At 42.5% G+C, this 27,412-nt stretch overlaps 1 protein-coding gene across 2 annotated transcripts in view; it reads right to left on the bottom strand.

Annotated features, from left to right (window-relative positions):
- The window catches only part of CYFIP2 (cytoplasmic FMR1 interacting protein 2), a 71,721-nt gene that overhangs the window by 31,134 nt on the left and 13,175 nt on the right, over positions 1–27,412 (bottom strand). For both annotated transcript variants that reach the window (XM_073649872.1, XM_073649873.1), the window contains exons 3-11: positions 21,809–21,976; positions 19,750–19,839; positions 19,443–19,520; positions 18,995–19,096; positions 10,414–10,595; positions 7,060–7,156; positions 4,031–4,159; positions 3,021–3,125; positions 2,279–2,370 (exon numbers count right to left, since the gene is read on the bottom strand). In XM_073649872.1, the coding sequence (XP_073505973.1) occupies positions 2,279–2,370; positions 3,021–3,125; positions 4,031–4,159; positions 7,060–7,156; positions 10,414–10,595; positions 18,995–19,096; positions 19,443–19,520; positions 19,750–19,839; positions 21,809–21,925 (992 nt within the window). In that variant the 5' untranslated portion in view covers positions 21,926–21,976. The remainder of the gene's footprint in view (positions 1–2,278; positions 2,371–3,020; positions 3,126–4,030; positions 4,160–7,059; positions 7,157–10,413; positions 10,596–18,994; positions 19,097–19,442; positions 19,521–19,749; positions 19,840–21,808; positions 21,977–27,412) is intronic.

Here is a 27,412-nt window from a genome sequence, read left to right as displayed (position 1 = left end):
TCTTCCAAAATGTTTTAGGCTTTCTCAGGTAAGTTTTGGCAAACTCCAGCCTGGCTTTTTTATGTCTCGGGGTAAGAAGTAGGGTCTTCCTGGGTATCCTACCATACAGTCCCTTTTCATTCAGACGTCGACGGATAGTACAGGTTGACACTGTTGTACCCTCGGACTGCAGGGCAGCTTGAACTTGTTTGGATGTTAGTCGAGGTTCTTTATCCACCATCCGCACAATCTTGCGTTGAAATCTCTCATCAATTTTTCTTTTCCGTCCACATCTAGGGAGGTTAGCCACAGTGCCATGGGCTTTAAACTTCTTGATGACACTGCGCACGGAAGACACAGGAACATTCAGGTCTTTGGAGATGGACTTGTAGCCTTGAGATTACTCATGCTTCCTCACAATTTGGTTTCTCAAGTCCTCAGACAGTTCTTTGGTCTTCTTTCTTTTCTCCATGCTCAATGTGGTTCACACAAGGACACAGGACAGAGGTTGAGTCAACTTTAATCCATGTTAACTAGCTGCAAGTGTGATTTAGTTATTGCCAACACCTGTTAGGTGCCACAGGTAAGTTACAGGTGCTGTTAATTACACGAATTAGAGAAGCATCACATGATTTTTCAAACAGTGCCAATACTTTCGTCCACCCCCTTTTTTAGGTTTGGTGTGGAATTATATCCAATTTGGCTTTAGGACAATTCTTTTTTTGTTTTTTCATTGAAGACAAATTAAATGAAGATAATAAGGCCAAAGAATTTGTGATTGCAATCATTTTCAGGAAGAAACTGAGTTATCTGACAGAATTTCAGGGGTGCCAATACTTTTGGCCACCACTGTAAAACATTTCTACTGCAGGATGTAGGACGTATTACAGATAATAGATGAAGCCGGGCTCACTCTTGATCATAATTCTCTTTTGTGTTACTCAGTTACTCTTCCTGGAAATTCGTAAATAAATTGACAACTAGGTGTCACCCTTCTTTCTCTCAAAGGGGGCGTGTCACTACACAATCAGCACTGATTGGACAGTGTCAGAGTGTGTAAAGACACGCACATGTAACTTTTTCCCCCTGATTTTTTCCAAGTTTTCGTAAATGTCTAGGAGAATTTTTTCTTAGAACTCTGCATTGTGCCGGTCCTCTGTTATTCCTCCTGGAAATAGAAGACTTAATGGAAAAGTGAATGTAGGATAGTCCCCATACACAGCTTTACGTTGTCAGCACCATACACATTAAAGGTTTTTTTCAGTTTAGGAAAACCCGTTCCCCGGCTATGTAAAAGTAATTTTTTCAAAATAAATTATCCTTTACTCACCCTCCCTGGGTCCGACAATGCTCCCGATGTCTGATATTGTTTTCAGTACTGATGTCAAGTCAACAGCGCTGCAGACAATCAGTGAGCTCAGCAGCGCCATGCAGTCGACAGAGCAGCTGAGGCTACTGATTGGCCGCAGGCAATAACAGAGACCGGGAGCAGGTGGAGGAAACTTAGCGCCGGACCTGGGGAGGGTGTGTAATGCAAACTATAGGGATTTTCTGAAACTGGAAATCCCCTTTAAATAAAAAATCTACACCAACCCATGATTTTGGTGGGATCAGGCGAACACCTAATGTGTATGGGGGTCTCCCGACTACTCCCTGACGTCGGGGAACATAAAGATAGGGGGAAGTTAGAATTTAATTGCACAATCCTTTCACTCTTCTTGGAGATTTTGGCAGCCGTACGCTTCTAGAAAGAACGTTCTGATACATTTCCAGGAGGAGTAACAGAGGGACGACACAATGCAAAGCTCTTAAGAAAGGATACTCCAAAGTTGTTATTTTAAAGGGCCACACACTTTTTTTTCTTTACTAAACTTTTGTAAGCCAGAAACAAAAAAAAGGATATCATTGAAGGATATAAGTAATTTCCTAAAAATCTATATACCGTATACAGCTCCTGGTTATTTTAGCACGTAAATGCTCCCATACCCGGGTCTTACTGAGCATATCCAGAAAACATTGGGAACCCAAGTCTGCCAAATATGCCCAGAGAAGTACCAGGACTCGGGGCACTGATACTAAAATACCCCGGAGCCGTATTAACACTGCCCTGACGCGCGTCAGCAGTAAGCAGCTCTTGGCAGTAAAAGCAGGAAGACAATGAAAGCATTTCACAACCACAAGCTGCTTAGTTCCGTCGTTAATTCTTTCCTTTCCAAGAATCTAGGAATCAGCAAGTCGTCCAACAACCGCTCTCGTCCGGTCCTCCCGAGAGCCAAGAGACATTACGGCATGCACTCACTTTGACTTGTTCTCCTCATAGTGAGCACTGGTCTTAATGTATCTGGCCAGCTCTATCTGCATGTCTCCAAATAGCGGGACCACCTGCAACTGCTGCAAGAGAAAACAAACATATAGACTGAATAAAAAGATGGGGGAATCTCTATGAGACCACCGAGCACAGGTATGGTGGGATGGGGTTCATGAAACAGATCTGTACTGAGCCCTTCCTCTATTTCCTTACTTAAAGGGGACTTTTCATCAAGTCAAAAGTGTCCATATTTTCCACTTGTTTTTTTCCTGTAGCTCCCCTGAGTATTACGTTGTTTGTTTTTTTAAAATCAGCCCTATAGATCCAGAGATACGGGCATTTTTCTTTAGTGCTAATTTTTATAGACTTTATAAAGAGGGTGTGGCTCACAGGATTCTCTGGGGGCGTGTCTTTTTGGCTGCCCTGTGAGCCACACCTCCTTTGTAAAGACCGTAAAAATGATCCCTAAATAAAAAGACCCATATCTCAGGAACCGTATGGCGGATTTAAGAAAAACAAAAAGCGGAATACTAAAGAGATCAGAGGAAATAAAATGAGATGATTGTTATGCATAACTTATCTGTCCTGATAATTGCTTGCCAAAGCTTGGGGATAAGCTTCAAAAAGTCGTTTGTGTCCCAAAAATAACTATTCTGGGGTCCGAGCTCCAAAGACTTTACTAATCAAGACTTGTCAACCTATATGGCGCCCTGTAATGACCTGCACTCATCACCTTAAAGAATTTGTCAATTTTACTCAGGTTTATCCTCTTCTTAGCGTCCAGCTTGTAGATGTTACTGACGTTTCCGTCCATCAGGTACAGTCCAAACCCCATCACCTGTATGAGACAGTGCAAGTCATTAAGACATAAAGGATTTTTTTATAGATATTATTTATATATTTTTTCCCCGCCATGTATGTACATTACCTTACATAAGCCCCTTCCTGCTCCATGGGACACTATTACGTCATGAAGTGGGTACGGGGGATATGGAGCAAGCTCAGGAGCTTCATACAGGGCAGGTGCCAGCTGCGTTATACAGCCAGGACCTATCTCTAACAGCAGAGATCAGAGCTAGCTCCGATCACTCCTGTTTGACCGCTTACATGCCGTTGTCAATCTCTGACAGCGGCAATTAGGTGGTGCAATTCTTGCAGTGACTTTTATCTCTAGCGTTAAATAGCGTTACCCTTCTGCCCGGACTCCTTACTGAAAAGACGGCTAGTGGGAAAAAATTAAGTTATTTTCTCCCAGGAGCGGCTGGCTCTCAGTCACGGGGGCGTACACTGAGCGGGTACTGTTACTATACTGTGATCTGCGGCTGTAAGCACGCCCCAGCACTCTGATTGACAGTTTGTGGTGCAGAGTGAGCTGTCAATCAAAGTCCCAGGGCGTGCTTACAGCCGCAGATCACAGTATAATGACTGTAGCCGCTCAGTGTACGCCCCCGTGACTGAAAGCAGGCGGCTCCTGGGAGAAAATAACTTAATTTTCTCCCAGTATCCACACTTTCAGTAAGGAGTCCGGGCAGAAGTGTAACGCTATTTACGCTATTTACGCTATTTTTTTTAATAGTATTTAAGGTTCTCTTTAAGGGGTTAAAGGGATAATCAAAAAAGTGCAGCCTTGTCTTCGGATGAGCCTCCGATTTTTCCAATTTCGGAGTGCATTTTTCATCCGTCAGCAACAATGGAAATCTAATCTATATTGCAATAAATATTGCCCGGGGGAGAGCTGCTCACCTTCAACAGCATGTGCTTCTCGCTCGGTGTCAGGTACATTTTGTTCTCGTAGTAATCCACGCAGATGTTGACTATGTCGGCCAGAAGCTCTTCATAACCAGGAATCACCTCCAGTTGCTGATGCAGGCACTGAAAAGACAGGACAACATAAGACCGGTATATTTCGGACTGGCACGTCGACACATCTAGAAATATTTGCGTATAATATTGGAACATCACCTTTTGACATGAGGATGATTATACATTATGTAGACGCTGCTCATCTACTCTGGTGGACACTCGTATCAGCTGTCACTGAAAAGTGGAAGACCTAGAAACACTGACACCAGCCCCTCCATCCAACAAAAAAGAGGTTCTTCAGTAGCTGAAAAGTGAATTATATCATACTGCATCCCAGCTGCTGCAGAGCTTCTTAATATCCTAGATGCTGCAGAACTTATTTTTTAAAAGGATGATGGTGTCACAACTCTGTTGTCAGGTATTCCGGGACCTACCCTTTCCATAGTGCTAGGGGCCCCCTAGCTGGCCCTGTTCCCCGGATTACTTCTGAAGGTGAAGACGCCAGGGCCACATACCTTGTCTGAGCTCCTCAATTCGCCCTCAGTCTGTTCCCTTCCCCCACCCAGGGAAGAGGGGAGCAGTAGTGTATAGCAGTACACCAACCAGACTAACAAGGTAATACAAACAGGGCTAAAGGAAAATACCAATCATACAGATACCGTATATCTACACAAAAAACAGAGGTTAACACCGGTAAGTGGAGTATGGGGAACAAACCAGAATAGGAGAAGAATAGGATTAACACGCAACTTAAACCACACAACAGACTAGGGCTGAAATCCCCCAAACGCCTTCTCAAATATCCACTTTCCACCACACTCCTAGAACCATGCAGCATAAGCTAGCTCTGGCAATGATAGCCTGCCAAACCCAGTATATATAGGAGCGGGGAGTGGCTAACACTGGACAGCTGAGAGCCTGAATGAATGTAAGCTTCCAGGAGCTCACAACTGAGCAGATTGAGCCAAAGTTTCTGTGTAGCCCCAGCCTAAGTTCAAACACAGCAGAGCACGCCCCGGTTCAGATGGCAGTATTTCACAGTCCGTATACGGACCGCAATGCACGGACCTATTTGGGTCGGGAAACCCTTGGTAAGTTCGTGCATTGAAATTTTGTGCTTTTGCACAGTCAGAGTTTTTCCCGGGAACTGATCATTTTTCGGTGACGCAATTTTTGGGTGGCATTGGATGATTCTTGAGGGTGATAGATAAAAACAACTAAGCATGGAAGGTAGGAAAAAGCTAAAGAATATAAAGTCCTATAATAAAGAGAAAAATAAATAACTCACATATACAGTGGGGAAAAAAAGTATTTAGTCAGCCACCAATTGTTCTCCCACTTAAAAAGATGAGAGAGGCCTGTAATTGACATCATAGGTAGACCTCAACTATGAGAGACAAAATGAGAAAACAAATCCTGAAAATCACATTGTCTGAATTTGAAAGAATTTTTTTTCAAATTTTGGTGGAAAATAAGTATTTGGTCAATTACAAAAGTTCATCTCAATACTTTGTTATATATCCTTTGTTGGCAATGACAAAGGTCAAACGTTTTCTGTAAGTTTTCACAAGGTTGGCACACACTGTTGCTGGTATGTTGGCCCATTCCTCCATGCAGATCTCCTCTAGAGCAGTGATGTTTTGGGGCTATTGCTGGGCAACACGGACTTTCAACTCCCTCCAAAGGTTTTCTATAGGGTTTAGATCTGGAGACTGGCTAGGCCACTCCAGGACCTTGAAATTCTTCTTACGAAGCCATTCCTTTGCTGCCCTGGCGGTGTGCTTGGGATCATTGTCATGCTGAAAGACCCAGCCATGTTTCATCTTCAATGCCTTTGCTGATGGAAGGAGGTTTGCACTCAAAATCTCACGATACATGGCCCCATTCATTCTTTCATGTACGGATCAGTCGTCCTGGTCCCTTGGCAGAGAAACAGTCCCAATGCATGATATCATCACCCCCATGCTTCACAGTAGGTATGGTGTTCTTTGGATGCAACTCAGCATTCTTTCTCCTTCAAACACGACGAGTTGTGTTTCTACCAAACAGTTCAACTTTGGTTTCATCTGACCATATGACATTCTCCCAATACTCTTCTGGATCATCCAAATGCTCTCTAGAAAACTTCAGACGGGTCCGGACATGTAATGGCTTAAGCAGGGGGACACGTCTGGCACTGCAGGATCTGAGTCCCTGGCGGCGTAGTGTGTTACTGATGGTAGCCTGTGTAACGTTGGTCCCAGCTCTCTGCAGGTCATTCACTAGGTCCCCCCGTGTGGTTCTGGGATTTTTGCTCACCGTTCTTGAGATCATTTTGACCCCACAAGGTGAGATCTTGTGTGGAGCCCCAGATCGAGGGAGATTTTCAGTGGTCTTGTATGTCTTCCATTTTCTAATTATTGCTCCCACAGTTGATTTCTTCACACCAAGCTCCTTGCCTATTGCAGATTCAGTCTTCCCAGCCTGATGCAGGGCTACAATTTTGTTTCTGGTGTCCTTCGACAGCTCTTTGGTCTTCACCATAGTGGAGTTTGGAGTGTGACTGTTTGAGGTTGCGGACAGGTGTCTTTTATACTGATATCAAGTTCAAACAGGTGCCAGTACTACAGGTAATGAGTGGAGGACGGAGGAGCCAGTACTACAGGTAATGAGTGGAGGACAGAGGAGCCTCTTAAAGAAGAAGTTACAGGTCTGTGAGAGACAGAAATCTTGCTTGTTTGTAATTGACCAAATAATTATTTTCCATCAAAATTTTAAAAAAATTTCTTTCCAAATCAGACAATGTGATTTTCAGAATTTGTTTTCTCATTTTGTCTCTCATAGTTTAGGTCTACCTATGATGTCAATTACAGGCCGACCTCATCTTTTAAAGTGGGAGAACTTGCACAATTGGTGGCTGACTAAATACTTTTTTTCCCCACTGTAAAATATAATAAATAAAAGCAGCAAAATACATAATTAAACGCTACCTGAGTGATCCTGTTATGGTTGGCCAAGAACATGGAGAGGTTCTGTGACTCCTGGATAGACTGGGGGTCAGCCATCTTTCTTAGGAACTGGGCAGCGCTGCCAAGAAGGAGGAAAGAGTAAGAACATGAGGATAAACACCTATACAATAATAATAAAACAAATATGTGTAATACTATATAATATACATTTTTTTACTGTGAAGGACATCATGATCCTTGGGGTCAGTTGTCTCCAAATTTGCTCTTTTCGAATACTGAGCGCCAGTGGAAAGTTTAGGAGCAAGAGGAGGAGATTTATTCTCTTTTTGGCATCCAACCTGTAGATATTTCTGAAGAGTCCTCCATCTAAAAGGAGGTCCGTCCGCTTCATGGTCACAGACCAGAGAAGGTCACGATGACATTATGTATTGTTACTTACCTCTCCTACATCCAGCACTGGGTTCTGCATCCTCTCCCTGTTGGCGACTCTTTCTGTTGTATAGTTAGAAAGCTTGAAAGATGACCAATGTCCATCAAGTTCAACCAATCAACGGGAAAGAAGGGGTACAGCATGGCTGAAAGTGTTGGCACCCATGAAATTGTTCCAGAAAATGAAGTATTCCTCCCAGAAAATTATTGCAATTCTACATGTTTTGTTATACACAAGTTTATTTGATTTGTGTGTATTGGAACAACACAAAAAAACAAAGGGAAAAAAAAAGACAAATTGTATATAATTTCACACAAAACCCCCAAAATGGGCTGGACAAAATTGTTTACACCCTCAATTTAATATTTGGTTGCACACCCTTTGGAATAAATAACTGCAATCAATCGCTTCCTAAAAACATCAACAAGCTTATTACATCGCTCAACTAGAATTTTGGATGACTCTTCCTTTGCAAACTGCTCCCCAGGTCTCTCATATTTGAAGGCGCCTTCTCCCAACACAGGTGATCAATGGGATTTAGATCCGGACTCATTGCTGGCCACTTCAGAACTCTCCAGCTCTTTGTTTCCATCCATTGTCCTGCTGGAAGGCCCATGACCTAGGACGAAAAACCCAGCTTTCTGACACTGGGCACTACATTGTGACCCAAAATCCTGAGATTTCATCATGGCTTGCACACAGTCAAGGCACCCAGTGCCAGAGGCAGCAAAACAAACCCAAAACATCTTTGAACCTCCACCATATTTGACTATAGGTACTGTGTTCTTTTCTTTGTAGGCCTCATTCCGTTTTCAGTAAACAATAGAATGATGAGCTTTACCAAAAAGCTCTATCTTGGTCTCATCTGTCCACAAGACTCTTTCCCAGAATGATTTTGGGAAGGTGCCAACAATTTTGTCCATTTTTGGGGTTTTGTGTGAAATTATGTTCAATTTGACTTTTTTTTTCTCTGTTTTTTTGTTGTTGTTCTAATATACACAAAGGAAATAAATATGTGTATAACAAAACATGTGTAATTGCAATAATTTTCTGGGAGAAATACATCATTTCCTGGAACAATTACACTTTCGGCCATGACTGTAAATGCACAACCACGATGTATGATCCGGTCCACCCCATAAGATTTTATCTTTCCTTCCTGATACCAATTCTAGATCCACTGGACTAAACATTCAGAAAATAACTTTACATATTTACATAACTATTTATGTTTTTTCTTATAAGAAACATCTAAGCCATTTTTGAAACCATGGATAGATCCTACTGTGACCGGCTCCGCAGGTAGACTAATCGACAGACTAATAGTCCTTATAGTAAAGAAGCCTGGTGTCCTCTGGAGATTGAACCTTTCGTTCTCTGAATGGAGGCAGCACCCCTTTGTCTTCAGAGGGGGATTTACATGAAACAGCCTTTGACCATACTTTTTGTATGGGCCATTTATGTACTTGTACAAGGTAAGCCTGTCTCCATTAGAACTCTGTTCTCAAGACTAAATAAATGTAATTCTTTTAATTTTAACTCCATGCCCCTTATCAGCTTTGTTGCTCTTCTTTGTCCTTTTTCTAGCTCCAGGGAATACTTTTGTATGAACTAATGCCAAGAACTGAATTGCTTATTCCAGATGAGGTTGCGCTAGCACTTTATAAAGTGAGTGATAGTACTACGTCCCTGTCCTGCGAGTTCTTCGGCGCCTACCTCTGACGTCATACTCCCAAGCCTTGCTGTCTGAGTATTCAGGTAGTTGGTGTCCGCGCCCCTACTTGGACTTCTTCATCGCTCCAGAATCACTTGACAAACCCATCTCTGCTACATCTGCCTTACTGTTAGTCAGTTCTGCCTTAGACTTGTGACAAACCAAGCTCTTCTACATCACTGGGTGCTCTGCTATGCTGCTGGCGAGTGCCATCTTAAACATGTGAGAAACCAAACTCTGCTACATCGCTAGGCACTCCGCAATACAATGGTCAGTTTTGCTTTGTCCTTGGAGAAACTCAGTTTTGACGTACCGCTGAATTAACTCTGCCGTTCTGTTGCTAGCTTTGCATTGGACTCTGTGACAAACTAAGCTCTGTTATATTGCTGGGTCAACTCTGCTGTTCTGCATTGAAATTCTGTAACCTCAACTATACTACTTCGATTAGTTAACTCACCGCGGGTCTGTAATGCCTTTGAAGACCCATGACCTAGGATGATAACCCAGATTTCTGACACTGGGAACTAAATGGCGACCCAAAATCCTTTGGTAATCTTCAGATTTCATGATGCCTTGCACACAGTCAAGGAACCCAGTAACAGAGGCAGAAAAACAACCCCAAAACATCTTTGACCCGCCACCATATTTGACTGTAGGTACTGTGTTTTTTTTTGTATGCCTCATTCCATTTTTGGTAAACAGTAGAATGTTGTGCTTTACAAAAAAGCTCTTTCTTGGTCTCTTTCCCAGAAGGATTTTGGAAAGGTGCCAACAATTTTGTCCATCTCCTATGTAACTGATCACTGGTCCTCCGGATCCTCATACTGAGTCTACTCTGCTTCCTTGTAGACTACAAGACATCTGTTTCCATTTTCTGCTTCATCAGATCCTATGATTTATGTTTACTCCTTCAGTCGCCATTCTGGACCCACTACTTCCCTTGTTCTTTATGGATCTTTCTCCTGCACCAATGTCATCGTTCCGTGCTGCATAACAACTGCTCATCTGAAGAAAGGGCTTGGGGGATCCACCTCACCAGTTGAGACGTAACACATATAAATCTTGTTGTTAACCTGTGGTTATCAATAGTCAGCGAGTTATCAATTGACTATTTGGCAAGTAGGTCACTGCAATGAGCCTAGAAGGATATCACATTGGTGAGTCTCCCCTCGCCTCATCAATCAGATCTACAGGCCAATAACTGATACACATGGTTCTCATGGTTTCTCACCGTTTGTACGCAGAATGATCGTTCTTCACACTGCACTTCATGTTTTTAAGCTCATCCAGCACAGCAAACATATTGATGAACTTTCCTAAGGTGAGTAGATAGGCCTCAGACACAAAGTCCTTCCGGCGCTCAGCGTGACACAGACGCTTCACCTCATTGCAGAATCTCTCAATGGCTTTACGCTGTAAGAAACCACAAGACAAGAATACATGAAAAAATACAATGTGCTGTGATCTTACAAGTAGATGTCAGTAAGGTAAGCTGCAGGTGATCTTACAAGTGGGTGTCAGTAAGGTAAGCAGCTGTGAACTTACAAGTAGGTGTCAGTAAGGTAAGCTGCAGGTGATCTTACAAGTAGGTGTCAGTAAGGTAAGCTGCTGTGACCTTACAAGTAGGTGTCAATAAGGTGAGCTGCTGTGACCTTACAAGTAGGTGTCAGTAAGGTAAGCTGCTGTGTCCTTACAAGTAGGTGTCAGTAAGGTAAGCTACTGTGACCTTACAAGTAGGTGTCAGTAAGGTAAGCTGCTGTGATCTTACAAGTAGGTGTCAGTAAGGTAAGCTGCTGTGATCTTACAAGTAGGTGTCAGTAAGGTAAGTTGCTGTGATTTTTACAAGTAGGTGTCAGAAAGCAAAGCTGCTGTGATCTTACAAGTAAGTGTCAGTAAGGTAAGCTGCTGTGATCTTACAAGTAGGTGTCAGTAAGGTAAGATAAGCTGCTCTGATCTTACAAGTAGGTGTCAGTAAGGTAAGCTGCTGTGATCTTACAAGTGGATGTCAGTAAGGAAACCTGCTGTGATCTTACAAGTATGTGTCAGAAAGCTAAGCTGCTGGTACCTTACAAATAGGTGTCAGTAAGGTAAGCTATTGTGACATTACAAGTGTCAAAAAATAAGCTTCTGTGATCTTACAAGTAGGTGTTTGTAAGATAAGCTGCTGTGATCTTACAAGTGGGTGTCAGTAAGGTAAGTTGCTGTGATCTTACAAGTAGATGTCAGTAAGGTAAGCTGCTGTGATCTTACAAGTAGGTGTCAGTAAGGTAAGCTGCTGTGATCTTACAAGTAGGTGTCAGTTAGGTAAGCTGCTGTGATCTTACAAGTAGGTGTCAGTAAGGTAAGCTGCTGTGATCTTACAAGTAGGTGTCAGTAAGGTAAGCTGCTGTGATCTTACAAGTAGACGTCAGTAAGGTAAGCTGCTGTGATCTTACAAGTAGGCGTCAGTAAGGTAAGTTGCTGTGATTTTACAAGTAGGTGTCAGAAAGCTAAGCTGCTGTGGTCTTACAAGTTGGTGTCAGTAAGGTAAGCTGCTGTGATCTTACAAGTAGGTGTCAGTAAGGTAAGTTGCTGTGATCTTACAAGTAGGTGTCAGAAAGCTAAGCTGCTGTGATCTTACAAGTAGGTATCAGTAAGGTAAGCTCCTGTGATCTTACAAGTGGATGTCAGTAAGGAAAGCTGCTGTGATCTTACAAGTAGGTGTCAGAAAGCTAAGCTGCTGGGACCTTACAAATAGGTGTCAGTAAGGTAAGCTATTGTGACATTACAAGTAAGTGTCAGTAAAATAAGCTTCTGTGATCTTACAAGTAGGTGTCTGTAAGATAAGCTGCTGTGATCTTACAAGTAGGTGTCAGTTAGGTAAGCTGCTGTGACCTTACAAGTAGGTGTTAGTAAGGTAAGCTGCTGTGATCTTACAAGTAAGTGTCAGTAAAATAAGCTTCTGTGATCTTACAAGTGGATGTCAGTAAGGTAAGCTGCTGTGACCTTACAAGTGGATGTCAGTAAGGTAAGCTGCTGTGATCTTACACGTGGATGTCAGTAAGGTAAGCTGCTGTGACTTTACAGGTAGGTGTCAGAAAGCTAAGCTGCTTGGACCTTACAAGTAGGTGTCAGTAAGGTAAGCTGCTGTGATTTTACAAGTAGGTGTCATTAAGGTAACCTGCTATGATCTTACAAGTGGATGTCAGTAAGGTAAGCTGCTGTGACCGTAAAATGTTTGTCTGTAAGGTAAGCTGCTGTGATCCTACAAGTAGGTGTCAGAAAGCTGTGACCTTACAAATAGGTGTCAGTAAGGTAAGCTGCTGTGATCTTAAAAGTAGGTGTCAGTAAGGTAAGCTGCTGTGATCTTACAAGTAGGTGTCAGTAAGGTAAGCTGCTGTGATCTTACAAGTAGGTGTCAGTAAGGTAAGTTGCTGTGATTTTACAAGTAGGTGTCAGAAAGCTAAGCTGCTGTGATCTTACAAGTTGGTGTCAGTAAGGTAAGCTGCTGTGATCTTACAAGTAGGTGTCAGTAAGGTAAGTTGCTGTGATCTTACAAGTAGGTCAGAAAGCTAAGCTGCTGTGATCTTACAAGTAGGTATCAGTAAGGTAAGCTGCTGTGATCTTACAAGTGGATGTCAGTAAGGAAAGCTGCTGTGATCTTACAAGTAGGTGTCAGAAATCTAAGCTGCTGGGACCTTACAAATAGGTGTCAGTAAGGTAAGCTGCTGTGACCTTACAAGTAGGTGTCAATAAGGTGAGCGGCTGTGACCTTACAAGTAGGTGTCAGTAAGGTAAGCTGCTGTGTCCTTACAAGTAGGTGTCAGTAAGGTAAGCTGCTGTGATCTTACAAGTAGGTGTCAGTAAGGTAAGCTGCTGTGATCTTACAAGTAGGTGTCAGTAAGGTAAGTTGCTGTGATTTTACAAGTAGGTGTCAGAAAGCAAAGCTGCTGTGATCTTACAAGTAAGTGTCAGTAAGGTAAGCTGCTGTGATCTTACAAGTAGGTGTCAGTAAGGTAAGATAAGCTGCTCTGATCTTACAAGTAGGTGTCAGTAAGGTAAGCTGCTGTGATCTTACAAGTGGATGTCAGTAAGGAAACCTGCTGTGATCTTACAAGTATGTGTCAGAAAGCTAAGCTGCTGGTACCTTACAAATAGGTGTCAGTAAGGTAAGCTATTGTGACATTACAAGTGTCAAAAAATAAGCTTCTGTGATCTTACAAGTAGGTGTTTGTAAGATAAGCTGCTGTGATCTTACAAGTGGGTGTCAGTAAGGTAAGTTGCTGTGATCTTACAAGTAGATGTCAGTAAGGTAAGCTGCTGTGATCTTACAAGTAGGTGTCAGTAAGGTAAGCTGCTGTGATCTTACAAGTAGGTGTCAGTAAGGTAAGCTGCTGTGATCTTACAAGTAGGTGTCAGAAAGCTAAGCTGCTGTGACCTTACAAGTAGGTGTCAGTAAGGTAAGCTGCTGTGATCTTACAAGTAGATGTCAGTAAGGTAAGCTGCTGTGATATTACAAGTAGGTGTCAGTAAGGTAAGCTGCTGTGATCTTACAAGTAGGCGTCAGTAAGGTAAGCTGCTGTGATCTTACAAGTAGGTGTCAGTAAGGTAAGCTGCTGTGATCTTACAAGTAGGTGTCAGTAAGGTAAGTTGCTGTGATTTTACAAGTAGGTGTCAGAAAGCTAAGCTGCTGTGATCTTACAAGTTGGTGTCAGTAAGGTAAGCTGCTGTGATCTTACAAGTAGGTGTCAGTAAGGTAAGTTGCTGTGATCTTACAAGTAGGTCAGAAAGCTAAGCTGCTGTGATCTTACAAGTAGGTATCAGTAAGGTAAGCTGCTGTGATCTTACAAGTGGATGTCAGTAAGGAAAGCTGCTGTGATCTTACAAGTAGGTGTCAGAAATCTAAGCTGCTGGGACCTTACAAATAGGTGTCAGTAAGGTAAGCTGCTGTGACCTTACAAGTAGGTGTCAATAAGGTGAGCGGCTGTGACCTTACAAGTAGGTGTCAGTAAGGTAAGCTGCTGTGTCCTTACAAGTAGGTGTCAGTAAGGTAAGCTGCTGTGATCTTACAAGTAGGTGTCAGTAAGGTAAGCTGCTGTGATCTTACAAGTAGGTGTCAGTAAGGTAAGTTGCTGTGATTTTACAAGTAGGTGTCAGAAAGCAAAGCTGCTGTGATCTTACAAGTAAGTGTCAGTAAGGTAAGCTGCTGTGATCTTACAAGTAGGTGTCAGTAAGGTAAGATAAGCTGCTCTGATCTTACAAGTAGGTGTCAGTAAGGTAAGCTGCTGTGATCTTACAAGTGGATGTCAGTAAGGAAACCTGCTGTGATCTTACAAGTATGTGTCAGAAAGCTAAGCTGCTGGTACCTTACAAATAGGTGTCAGTAAGGTAAGCTATTGTGACATTACAAGTGTCAAAAAATAAGCTTCTGTGATCTTACAAGTAGGTGTTTGTAAGATAAGCTGCTGTGATCTTACAAGTGGGTGTCAGTAAGGTAAGTTGCTGTGATCTTACAAGTAGATGTCAGTAAGGTAAGCTGCTGTGATCTTACAAGTAGGTGTCAGTAAGGTAAGCTGCTGTGATCTTACAAGTAGGTGTCAGTAAGGTAAGCTGCTGTGATCTTACAAGTAGGTGTCAGAAAGCTAAGCTGCTGTGACCTTACAAGTAGGTGTCAGTAAGGTAAGCTGCTGTGATCTTACAAGTAGATGTCAGTAAGGTAAGCTGCTGTGATCTTACAAGTAGGTGTCAGTAAGGTAAGCTGCTGTGATCTTACAAGTAGGCGTCAGTAAGGTAAGTTGCTGTGATTTTACAAGTAGGTGTCAGAAAGCTAAGCTGCTGTGATCTTACAAGTTGGTGTCAGTAAGGTAAGCTGCTGTGATCTTACAAGTAGGTGTCAGTAATGTAAGTTGCTGTGATCTTACAAGTAGGTGTCAGAAAGCTAAGCTGCTGTGATCTTACAAGTAGGTATCAGTAAGGTAAGCTGCTGTGATCTTACAAGTGGATGTCAGTAAGGAAAGCTGCTGTGATCTTACAAGTAGGTGTCAGAAAGCTAAGCTGCTGGGACCTTACAAATAGGTGTCAGTAAGGTAAGCTATTGTGACATTACAAGTGTCAAAAAATAAGCTTCTGTGATCTTACAAGTAGGTGTTTGTAAGATAAGCTGCTGTGATCTTACAAGTGGGTGTCAGTAAGGTAAGTTGCTGTGATCTTACAAGTAGATGTCAGTAAGGTAAGCTGCTGTGATCTTACAAGTAGGTGTCAGTAAGGTAAGCTGCTGTGATCTTACAAGTAGGTGTCAGTAAGGTAAGCTGCTGTGATCTTACAAGTAGGTGTCAGAAAGCTAAGCTGCTGTGACCTAACAAGTAGGTGTCAGTAAGGTAAGCTGCTGTGATCTTACAAGTAGATGTCAGTAAGGTAAGCTGCTGTGATCTTACAAGTAGGTGTCAGTAAGGTAAGCTGCTGTGATCTTACAAGTAGGCGTCAGTAAGGTAAGTTGCTGTGATTTTACAAGTAGGTGTCAGAAAGCTAAGCTGCTGTGATCTTACAAGTTGGTGTCAGTAAGGTAAGCTGCTGTGATCTTACAAGTAGGTGTCAGTAATGTAAGTTGCTGTGATCTTACAAGTAGGTGTCAGAAAGCTAAGCTGCTGTGATCTTACAAGTAGGTATCAGTAAGGTAAGCTGCTGTGATCTTACAAGTGGATGTCAGTAAGGAAAGCTGCTGTGATCTTACAAGTAGGTGTCAGAAAGCTAAGCTGCTGGGACCATACAAATAGGTGTCAGTAAGGTAAGCTATTGTGACATTACAAGTAAGTGTCAGTAAAATAAGCTTCTGTGATCTTACAAGTAGGTGTCTGTAAGATAAGCTGCTGTGATCTTACAAGTAGGTGTCAGTTAGGTAAGCTTCTGTGACCTTACAAGTAGGTGTTAGTAAGGTAAGCTGCTGTGATCTTACAAGTAAGTGTCAGTAAAATAAGCTTCTGTGATCTTACAAGTGGATGTCAGTAAGGTAAGCTGCTGTGACCTTACAAGTGGATGTCAGTAAGGTAAGCTGCTGTGATCTTACACGTGGATGTCAGTAAGGTAAGCTGCTGTGACTTTACAGGTAGGTGTCAGAAAGCTAAGCTGCTTGGACCTTACAAGTAGGTGTCAGTAAGGTAAGCTGCTGTGATTTTACAAGTAGGTGTCATTAAGGTAACCTGCTATGATCTTACAAGTGGATGTCAGTAAGGTAAGCTGCTGTGACCTTAAAATGTTTGTCTGTAAGGTAAGCTGCTGTGATCCTACAAGTAGATGTCAGAAAGCTGTGACCTTACAAATAGGTGTCAGTAAGGTAAGCTGCTGTGATCTTAAAAGTAGGTGTCAGTAAGGTAAGCTGCTGTGATCTTACAAGTAGGTGTCAGTAAGGTAAGCTGCTGTGATCTTACAAGTAGGTGTCAGTAAGGTAAGTTGCTGTGATTTTACAAGTAGGTGTCAGAAAGCTAAGCTGCTGTGATCTTACAAGTTGGTGTCAGTAAGGTAAGCTGCTGTGATCTTACAAGTAGGTGTCAGTAAGGTAGGTTGCTGTGATCTTACAAGTAGGTGTCAGAAAGCTAAGCTGCTGTGATCTTACAAGTAGGTATCAGTAAGGTAAGCTGCTGTGATCTTACAAGTGGATGTCAGTAAGGAAAGCTGCTGTGATCTTACAAGTAGGTGTCAGAAATCTAAGCTGCTGGGACCTTACAAATAGGTGTCAGTAAGGTAAGCTGCTGTGACCTTACAAGTAGGTGTCAATAAGGTGAGCTGCTGTGACCTTACAAGTAGGTGTCAGTAAGGTAAGCTGCTGTGTCCTTACAAGTAGGTGTCAGTAAGGTAAGCTACTGTGACCTTACAAGTAGGTGTCAGTAAGGTAAGCTGCTGTGATCTTACAAGTAGGTGTCAGTAAGGTAAGCTGCTGTGATCTTACAAGTAGGTGTCAGTAAGGTAAGTTGCTGTGATTTTACAAGTAGATGTCAGAAAGCAAAGCTGCTGTGATCTTACAAGTAAGTGTCAGTAAGGTAAGCTGCTGTGATCTTACAAGTAGGTGTCAGTAAGGTAAGATAAGCTGCTCTGATCTTACAAGTAGGTGTCAGTAAGGTAAGCTGCTGTGATCTTACAAGTGGATGTCAGTAAGGAAACCTGCTGTGATCTTACAAGTATGTGTCAGAAAGCTAAGCTGCTGGTACCTTACAAATAGGTGTCAGTAAGGTAAGCTATTGTGACATTACAAGTGTCAGTAAAATAAGCTTCTGTGATCTTACAAGTAGGCGTTTGTAAGATAAGCTGCTGTGATCTTACAAGTGGGTGTCAGTAAGGTAAGCTCCTGTGACCTTACAAGTAGGTGTCAGTAAGGTAAGCTGCTGTGATCTTACAAGTAGATGTCAGTAAGGTAAGCTGCTGTGATCTTACAAGTAGGTGTCAGTAAGGTAAGCTGCTGTGATCTTACAAGTAGGTGTCAGTAAGGTAAGCTGCTGTGATCTTACAAGTAGGTGTCAGTAAGGTAAGTTGCTGTGATTTTACAAGTAGGTGTCAGAAAGCTAAGCTGCTGTGATCTTACAAGTTGGTGTCAGTAAGGTAAGCTGCTGTGATCTTACAAGTAGGTGTCAGTAATGTAAGTTGCTGTGATCTTACAAGTAGGTGTCAGAAAGCTAAGCTGCTGTGATCTTACAAGTAGGTATCAGTAAGGTAAGCTGCTGTGATCTTACAAGTGGATGTCAGTAAGGAAAGCTGCTGTGATCTTACAAGTAGGTGTCAGAAAGCTAAGCTGCTGGGACCTTACAAATAGGTGTCAGTAAGGTAAGCTATTGTGACATTACAAGTAAGTGTCAGTAAAATAAGCTTCTGTGATCTTACCAGTAAGTGTCAGTAAAATAAGCTTCTGTGATCTTACAAGTGGATGTCAGTAAGGTAAGCTGCTGTGACCTTACAAGTGGATGTCAGTAAGGTAAGCTGCTGTGATCTTACACGTGGATGTCAGTAAGGTAAGCTGCTGTGACTTTACAGGTAGGTGTCAGAAAGCTAAGCTGCTTGGACCTTACAAGTAGGTGTCAGTAAGGTAAGCTGCTGTGATTTTACAAGTAGGTGTCATTAAGGTAACCTACCATGATCTTACAAGTGGATGTCAGTAAGGTAAGCTGCTGTGACCTTAAAATGTTTGTCTGTAAGGTAAGCTGCTGTGATCCTACAAGTAGGTGTCAGAAAGCTGTGACCTTACAAATAGATGTCAGTAAGGTAAGCTGCTGTGATCTTACAAGTAGGTGTCAGTAAGGTAAGCTGTTGTTATCTTACAAGTAGGTGTCAGAAAGCTAAGCTGTTGTGACCTTACAAGTAGGTGTCAGAAAGCTAAGCTGCTGTGACCTTACAAATAGGTGTCAGTAAGGTAAGCTGCTGTGATCTTACAAGTAGGTGTCAGTAAGGTGAGCTGCTGTTATCTTACAAGTATGTGTCAGAAAGCTAAGCTGTTGTGACCTTACAAGTAGGTGTCAGTAAGATAAGCTGCTGTGACCTTACAAATAGGTGTCAGTAAGGTAATCTGCTGTGATCTTACAAGTGGGTGTCAGTAAAATAAGCTGCTGTGATCTTACAAACGTATGTCAGTAAGGTAAGCTGCTTTGATCTTACAAGTAGGTGTCAGTAAGTTGAGCTGCAGGTGATCTTACAAGTAGGTGTCAGATCAGCTGAACTCCTAAAATGAGGCAGCAAAACCACACACAATAACGTCACTTGTGAACACATCCTTATACATTTTTGGAATATTACAGCATCAAGTGATTTAGCATTGAAAGTTTATGAAACTTTATGAAAGTCGAACAACTTACTTGAAAATACATGAACTTCATTAATTTTGTGACTTCAGGTTCCAAGACTTCCACTGTCTTCTCATAAATCTCCACGCGGTTTGGCTGCTCATTGCACTTTACCTGAAAAGACGCAACCATTATCTTCATCATCACAACATGGAGGATTACAGGAAAGAACTGACAGAAAGCAGACCTGAGAGGTCATACAGTCTGGTATAGAGAGGAACCACACACATGAATAAGCTGTAACAGTTAGCTCAGCGCCATCTGCTGCTTGCTTAATACCTTCCCTCCAACATAAGCCTGCAGCTGTTTCATACTTCATCTATGTAGTAGGCTGGGCTAGTTAGCGCTCGCAGAGAAGCCTCCAGAGAAGTGGACCCTTCATATCTTGAAGCTCTTGAGCTCAGGTCCATATTATAGCACATGAATGGGATAAAGATTTGGCCTCAACTTCATTACTTACTTGTGGAATGGCTCGTGAACAGCTCCTCCATGTATACAACATTACGGCGTACTCCTGCCCCTCCTCCAACATCTCATTCTGCAGGTAATGAGAAGAAAAAATATTAAAAAGTATTCTCCGATGTCTAAACAATAACTGAGCGCTTCTCAGTAGTCTTTTGAGATATTGGTTGGGGTCTCAGGACCCAGAACCCCACCGATCTGCAGCATATTTAAGGGGAAATAAAATATAAAAAAAAAATATTGAAAATGATAGGTATCCTTTAAATCCAGACCAATCTTGTGGGCCGTTTGTCACAATTACTCACCATGCTAGAATGGACAGTAGCTTGTTCTATGTATCTGGCGATACCGGTAACGAATGCATTCCGGTCCTCGAAGTTGGTATCAAAGTTAGCCTGCAAGAAAAGGAGGCAATGTAAGAACATAATCCATCTTCTTAGAAAATGATGGAAAAGAAGAATAAAGGCCGTTTCTGGAAGTGTTCTTCATACATGAAGTTTTAGTATGTCTTTCAAAAATGATTCGGGGCTCAACTTGACCGCCCATAGACGCATTTATTTATACCCAACGACACATGCGCAAGCGTCAGTCATCTATTGGTGGCTATTACATTTCTCAGCCATTGTGTGAAAGAACATGAGCAATAAATGAATTGGCTGAGTAATTCATAATGATTTTGTTACGCACCTGTCCCGGATCCGGGCGTTGCTTCCCTCACCCCAGTCCACTGAACTCTGTTGTGCTCCACGTCAGGCTTTGCAGATGGGCTGGCGTGATCCCATGTGATCAGCTGTCTGGGCCCATATAAGGCTCACTGAGATACACACTTGTGTATTAGTATTCAGACATTCTGGTTACTCCAGCATTTTGTCTGCCACTTATTCCAGGTCTTCCAGGACTTCTGCTACATGTCCACCTGCAGCTTCCAAGACGTCTCCTGTCCGCCTGCAGTTTCCAGGACCTCTGCATTTTCCAGGACGTCTCCTGTCCACCTGCGGCTTCCAGGACCTCTGCAGCTTCCAGAATATCTCCTGTCCATCTGCGGCTTCCAGTACCTTTGCTACCTGTTCCTGGTCGTTAAAGATGTCCACCTGAGGCTTCCAGGACGTCTCCTGTCAACCTGTGGCTTCCAGGTTCTCTGTTACGTGTCCGCTTGCAGCTGCCAGGACATCTACAGTCCGCCTGCAGCTTCCAGTACCCTTGCTAGCTGTTCACAGTCTTCCAGGACATCTGCTGCCTGTTCCTGGTCTTCCAGGATCTCTGCTACCTGTTCCCAGTCTTCCAGGATCTTTGCTACCCGTTCCTGGTCTTCCAGGACCTCTGATACCTATTCCCGGTCTTCCAGGATCTCTGCTACCTATTCCTGGTCTTCCAGGATATCAGCTACCTGTTCCCGGTCTTCCAGTACCTCTGCTACCTGTTCCTGGTTTCCAGGATCTCTGTTACCTGTTCCTGGTCTTCCAGGACCTCTGCTACCTTTCTGAGTTCTCCAAAACCTTTTCCACCTGTCTGCAGCCTATAGGATCTTTGCTACCTGTCTGAGTTCTCCAGGACCTCTGTTAACTGTCTGCAGATTCCGAGACCTCTGCTACCTGTTTTGCGACTGCTCTCAGTCTGCGGTCTCCCGTATCTCTGCTACCTGTTTCACGCGTGCCACAGCTGCCTGTTGCGCCGATGCCCGTGTGCCCACCCAGACCTTAGGCTTTGAGGATCCACCTCACCTAGTGAACCTAACAGATTTGTTAATGATGCCTTTCTACAGAAAGCTGCCTCCCATGGATTTACAAAACAAATTTAAGAAGAAACCGAAACTCAACAACCATATTCTGTTTGACTTTCCGGCCATCAGGTCTGACATGATTGAGGATAAAGGACACTGTTAACCTCAGCCCCTGCTATAGACTTTAATCCATTTTCTGACATTGATCTCACCCATGTCTCTTCCAAACGTTGGCACCTAGAGTTGTAGGTTTTTTTCCCAGACCTTAATATTGGTGACCTATTCTTAGTATAGGTCTTCAATATCAAATCAGTAGGAAGCCAACTTCCGGCAACCCTATCGATTGGCTGATTAAAGAGGAGTGGTGCACTGGAAGTGGGACAGCTCTGTACATTTTATAGTGGTCGCGAGTTGTACTGCAATCTCTCTGCCATGCAGTACCATTCATGACCACTACACAATGTGCAGAGCTGTGCCACTTCCAGTGCGTCACAGCCCTTTCAATCAATTAATCAGTGTTGAGGTCGGAAGCTGGACCGCCACCAATCTGCTATTGATGACCAATCCTAAGTCCTGGAAGAACCCTTTATATAAAAATTTACCAGGTACCTATGTAAGAATAGGGGTGTGTGGATTTAGGTTACCTGGTACATTATGGAGGACGGCGGAGGCTCGATGCATGGCTGCTGGTCAGGGAGGGGCAGCTCCTCCAGTAGGTCCACGTTAGATAACGCATCTTCCAGCGTCACGTGGGTGGTCATGCTGAGTAAATCCGGTAGCACCAGTCTCTAGGGATTTTGTGACAAATTTACCTATACAAAAAAAGAAAAATTGCAACAGTGATATTATCAATATATTTCTAATTTTTGGGTGGCATTCTTCTAACAAAATTAATGATCAATAGTATGATTGCTGTTTTTCAGAAGTGAAGAAGCATTACTAGTAGTGGTGGCGGTGTATGGGTGCGGCTACAGGATATTACCAATACATCAAATTAGAACTGTAAGAATGTACAAAACCTAATGTAATAACCATTTCCTCAAAGCTGCACTATATGTCTAATTTTTGGACTATTTTACATTATATTCCTAATTTTGGGGACATTCTGTGCTATATTTCTCGCTTTCAGGACACTGCCCAATATTTCAAATTTTTTGGGGCATTCTGCACTACATTTCTCATTTTGGGACATTGTGCGCTATATGGTTAATTTTTGGGGACATTCTACTCTACATTTCTAATTTTTGTCTAATTCTCCACTATACTTTTAATCTTTGTGGACATACTGCACTATATTTCTAATTTCTGGGGTATCCTGCGATATATTTTTAATCTTTGGGGGCATTCTGCACTATATTTCTTACTTTGGGGGCATTATGTGCTATATTTCTTATTTTCGGGCATCCTGCAATATATTTCTAATCTTTGGGGGCATTCCATACTATGTTTTCATTTTGGGGGCATTCTGCACTACATTTCTAATTTTTGGAACATTCTGCGATATAATTTATATTTCTGGGGTAATTCTATACTATATTTCTAATCTTTGAGGGAATTCTGCACTATATTTCTTTTTTTGAGGGTCATTCTGCACTGTATTTCTTATTTTGGTGGCATTCTACACTATATTTCTTATTTTGTGGGGATTTTGTGCTATATTTCTTATTTTGGGGGCATCCTGTACTTTATTTTTTATTTTAGGGGCATCTTGCACTATATTTCTTATTTTGGGGGCATTCTGTGCTATATTTCTTATTTGGGGGCATTCTGCACTATATTTCTTATTTTGATGGCAACCTGTGCTATATTTCTTATTTTGGGGGCCTCCTGTGCTATATTTCTTATTTTTGGGTCATTCTGCACTATATTTCTTATTTTGGGGGCATCCGACACTACTATATTCCTTATTTTTGGGGCATTCTGTGCTATATTTCTTATTTTGGGGGCATCCTGCACTATATTTCTTATTTGGGGGGGCATTCTAGACTATATTTCTTATTTGGGGACTTTGTGTGATATATTTCTTATTTTGTGGGCATGCTACACTATATTTCTTATTTTGGGGGGCATTCTACACTATATTTCTTGTTTTGGGGGTCTCCTGTACTATATTTCTTATTTTGGGGGCATTCTGTGCTATATTTCTTATTTTGGGGGAATCCTGCACTTTATTTCTTATTTTGGGGACTTCCTGTACTATATTTCTTATTTTGGGGGCATTCTATGCTATATTTCTTATTTTGGGGGCCTCCTGTACTATTTCTTATTTTGGGGGCATTCTGTGCTATATTTCTTATTTTGGGGGCCACCTGTACTTTATTTCTTATTTTGGGGGCATTCCATGCTATATTTCTTATTTTGGGGGCCTCCTGTACTATATTTCTTATTTTGGGGACATTCTGTGCTATATTTCTTATTTTAGGGGCCACCTGTACTTTATTTCTTATTTCGGGGACCGCCTGTACTTTATTTCTTATTTTGGGGGCATTCTGTGCTATATTTCTTATTTTGGGGGCCTCCTGCACTATATTTCTTATTTTGGGGGCATTTTGCTCTATATTTCTTATTTAGGGGCATTCTGTGCTATATTTCTAATTTTGGGGTCATTCGGCACTATATTTCTTATTTAGGGGCATTCTGTGCTATATTTCTTATATTGGGGGCTTGCTGCGCTATATTTCTTATTTTGGGGGTCTCCTGTGCTATATTTCTTATTTTGGGGGCATTCTGCACTATATTTCTTATTTAGGGGCATTCTGTGCTATATTTCTTATTTTGGGGGTCTCCTGCGCTATATTTCTTATTTTGGGGGTCTCCTATGCTATATTTCTTATTTTGGGGGTATTCTGCAGTATATTTCTAAGTTTGGGGCATTCTGTGCTATATTTCTCATATTCGGGACATTCTGCACTATATTTCTCATTTTGGGTGGCATTCATTATACCATGACAACGTTATAATTATATGTGTGATATAATAGGAAGTCATCACTTTAGTTTGGTTTCGTCTCATCTAACCTCAACGGATGCTTTTTTCAACCTACATACAGGAAATAAACAGAAAAAGGAGCAGTTCCTCTTTCAGGTCTAAGAAACGCCCTTTATAGGTTTTAATTACTGGCCCTATAGTTGTAGGGTTGGGGAAGGTCACTTTCTCTCTCGGTTGTGTTATGTTGTCTTCCTTTATACATTATACATTATAATTACATATAATTGTACTTTATATTGTAATAGTCGGTAGGTCCTCATTATGGCTCCTGGGCTCGGCTGCCTCAAAATGATCTGGTGAGACGGGCGTAGTAAAATCCATCCCGAGTGTTCAACTCAGGGCATAAAAGGTGGATTGGCCCCCTATAAAAAGACAGTTATTTCTGTGCAATGTCTACACACCTGAGGTGGCACAAGTGGATCGGAGGGTCTACACCGACCGATTGGCTGATTAAAAGAAGAGCGATGCACCGGAAGTGGCACAGCTCCATATATACAGTGGTGGCCAAAAGTATTGGCACCCCTGCAATTCTGTCAGATAATACTCAGTTTCTTCCTGAAAATGATTGCAATCACAAATTCTTTGGTCTTATTATCTTCATTTAATTTGCTTGCAAGGAAAAAACACAAGAGAATGAAGCAAAAATCAAATCATTGATCATTTCACACAAAACTCCAAAAATGGGCCAGACAAAAGTATTGGCACCCTCAGCCTAACACTTGGTTGCACAACCTTTAGCCAAAATAACTGCGAACAACCGCTTCCGGTAACCATCAATGAGTTTCTTACAATGCTCTGCTGGAATTGTAGACCATTCTTCTTTGGCAAACTGCTCCAGGTCCCTGATATTTGAAGGGTGCCTTCTCCAAACTGCCATTTTGAGATCTCTCCACATGTGTTCTACGGGATTCAGGTCTGGACTCATTGCTGGCCACCTTAGAAGTCTCCAGTGCTTTCTCTCAAACCATTTTATAGTGCTTTTGGAAGTGTGTTTTGGGTCATTGTCCTGCTGGAAGACCCATGACCTCTGAGGGAGACCCAGCTTTCTCACACTGGGCCCTACATTATGCTGCAAAATTTGTTGGTAGTCTTCAGACTTCATACTGCCATGCACACGTTCAAGCAGTCCAGTGCCAGAGGCAGCAAAGCAACCCCAAAACATCAGGGAACCTCCGCCATGTTTGACTGTAGGGACCGTGTTCTTTTCTTTGAATGCCTCTTTTTTTTCCTGTACACTCTATGTTGATGCTTTTTCCCAAAAAGCTCTACTTTTGTCTCATCTGACCAGAGAACATTCTTCCAAAACGTTTTAGGCTTTCTCAGGTAAGTTTTAGCAAACTCCAGCCTGGCTTTTTTATGTCTCGGGGTAAGAAGTGGGGTCTTCCTGGGTATCCTACCATACAGTCCCTTTTCATTCAGATGCCGACGGATAGTACGGGTTGACACTGTTGTACCCTCTGACTGCAGGGCAGCTTGAACTGGTTTGGATATTAGTCGAGGTTCTTTATCCACCATCCGCACAATCTTGCGTTGAAATCTCTCGTCAATTTTTCTTTTCAGTCCACATCTAGGGAGGTTAGCCACAGTGCCATGGGCTTTACACTTCTTGATGGCACGGAAGACACAGGAACATTCAGGTCTTTGGAGATGGACTTGTAGCCTTGAGATTGCTCATGCTTCCTCACAATTTGGTTTCTCAAGTCCTCAGACAGTTCTTTGGTCTTCTTTCTTTTCTCCATGCTCAATGTGGTACACACAAGGACACAGAACAGAGGTTGAGTCAACTTTAATCCATGTTAACTGGCTGCAAGTGTGATTTGGTTATTGCCAACACCTGTTAGGTGCCACAGGTAAGTTACAGGTGCTGTTAATTACACGAATTAGAGAAGCATCACATGATTTTTCAAACAGTGCCAATATTTTTGTCCACCCCTTTTTTAGGTTTGGTGTGGAATTATATCCAATTTGGCTTTAGGACAATTCTTTTTGTGTTTTTTCATTGAAGACAAATTAAATGAAGATAATAATACCAAAGAATTTGTGATTGCAATCATTTTCAGGAAGAAACTGAGTATTATCTGACAGAATTGCAGGGGTGCCAATACTTTTGGCCACCACTGTATATTATAGTGGCCAAGAGTGGTACTACTGTCTTTGTTATTTTATTTCCTTATCTTTTCCAAAAGCCACAACTTTTTTTCCCCTTGTCTGTTACAGCTAGTTATTTTGCGAGACAAGTTGTAGTTTTGAATGATACCATTCAATTTAACATATAGCGCAGTAAAAACTAGAAAAATATATTCCATGTGAGGTGAAATGGTGAAAAAACAAAAAACATAATTCCACCACTGCTCCGGTCAGTGCTGTTACAGGCAGATCATGGCTGGGTAACACAGCCGGCATCTGCCTGGTATGGAGTGGGCTCAGCTCCTGAGCCCGCCCATAAGTGGTCAGAGCTAGCTCAGGTCACTGCTATTACAGGCTGATGCTGGCTAGGTAACACAGCTGGCATCAGCCTGGTATGGAGAAGGCTCAGCTCCTGAGCCCGCGCATAAGTGGTCAGAGCTAGCTCCAGTCACTCCTGTTACAGGAAGATGCTGGCTAGGTAACACAACCGGCATCTGCCTGCTATATGGAGTAGGCTCAACTCCTGAGCCCGCCCATAAGTGGTCAGAGCTAGCTCCTGTCACTCCTGTTACAGGAAGATGCTGGCTAGGTAACACAACCGGCATCTGCCTGCTATATGGAGTAGGCTCAACTCCTGAGCCCGCCCATAAGTGGTCAGAGCTAGCTCCTGTCACTCCTGTTACAGGAAGATGCTGGCTAGGTAACACAAACGGCATCTGCCTGCTATATGGAGTAGGCTCAACTCCTGAGCCCGCCCATAAGTGGTCAGAGCTAGCTCCTGTCACTCCTGTTACAGGAAGATGCTGGCTAGGTAACACAACCAGCATCTGCCTGGTATGGAGTAGGCTCAGCTCCTGAGCCCGCCCATAAATACGCATTCTATCAGTGATGTTCAGTTACATCAGGGTTTGCGAAAAGACTAAAGAACACCCATCTTTGAGTTTTCCTTACATATACTGTTTTTTTTGAGTGATCGGTCGGGTCATCACAACCCCATCGAAAGCTAAAAAAAATCAAAGCATGAGCATGTGCTCAGGGAGGTGTATGGGCTCAAGAGAAAGTCTACAAGTTCGTATATCACTCTGTTCAGGCAATGACGCTGTAGCTGTGATTTTCTGCCTAATGAGCAGCGC

Source organism: Phyllobates terribilis, unplaced genomic scaffold, assembly GCF_046119375.1.
Source record: "Phyllobates terribilis strain yellow unplaced genomic scaffold, ASM4611937v1 Scaffold_10__3_contigs__length_209671492, whole genome shotgun sequence".
Taxonomy (NCBI): domain Eukaryota; kingdom Metazoa; phylum Chordata; class Amphibia; order Anura; family Dendrobatidae; genus Phyllobates; species Phyllobates terribilis.
The sequence above is the reverse complement of the archived record's forward strand: the minus strand, read 5'-3'. Positions and strand labels throughout refer to the sequence as shown.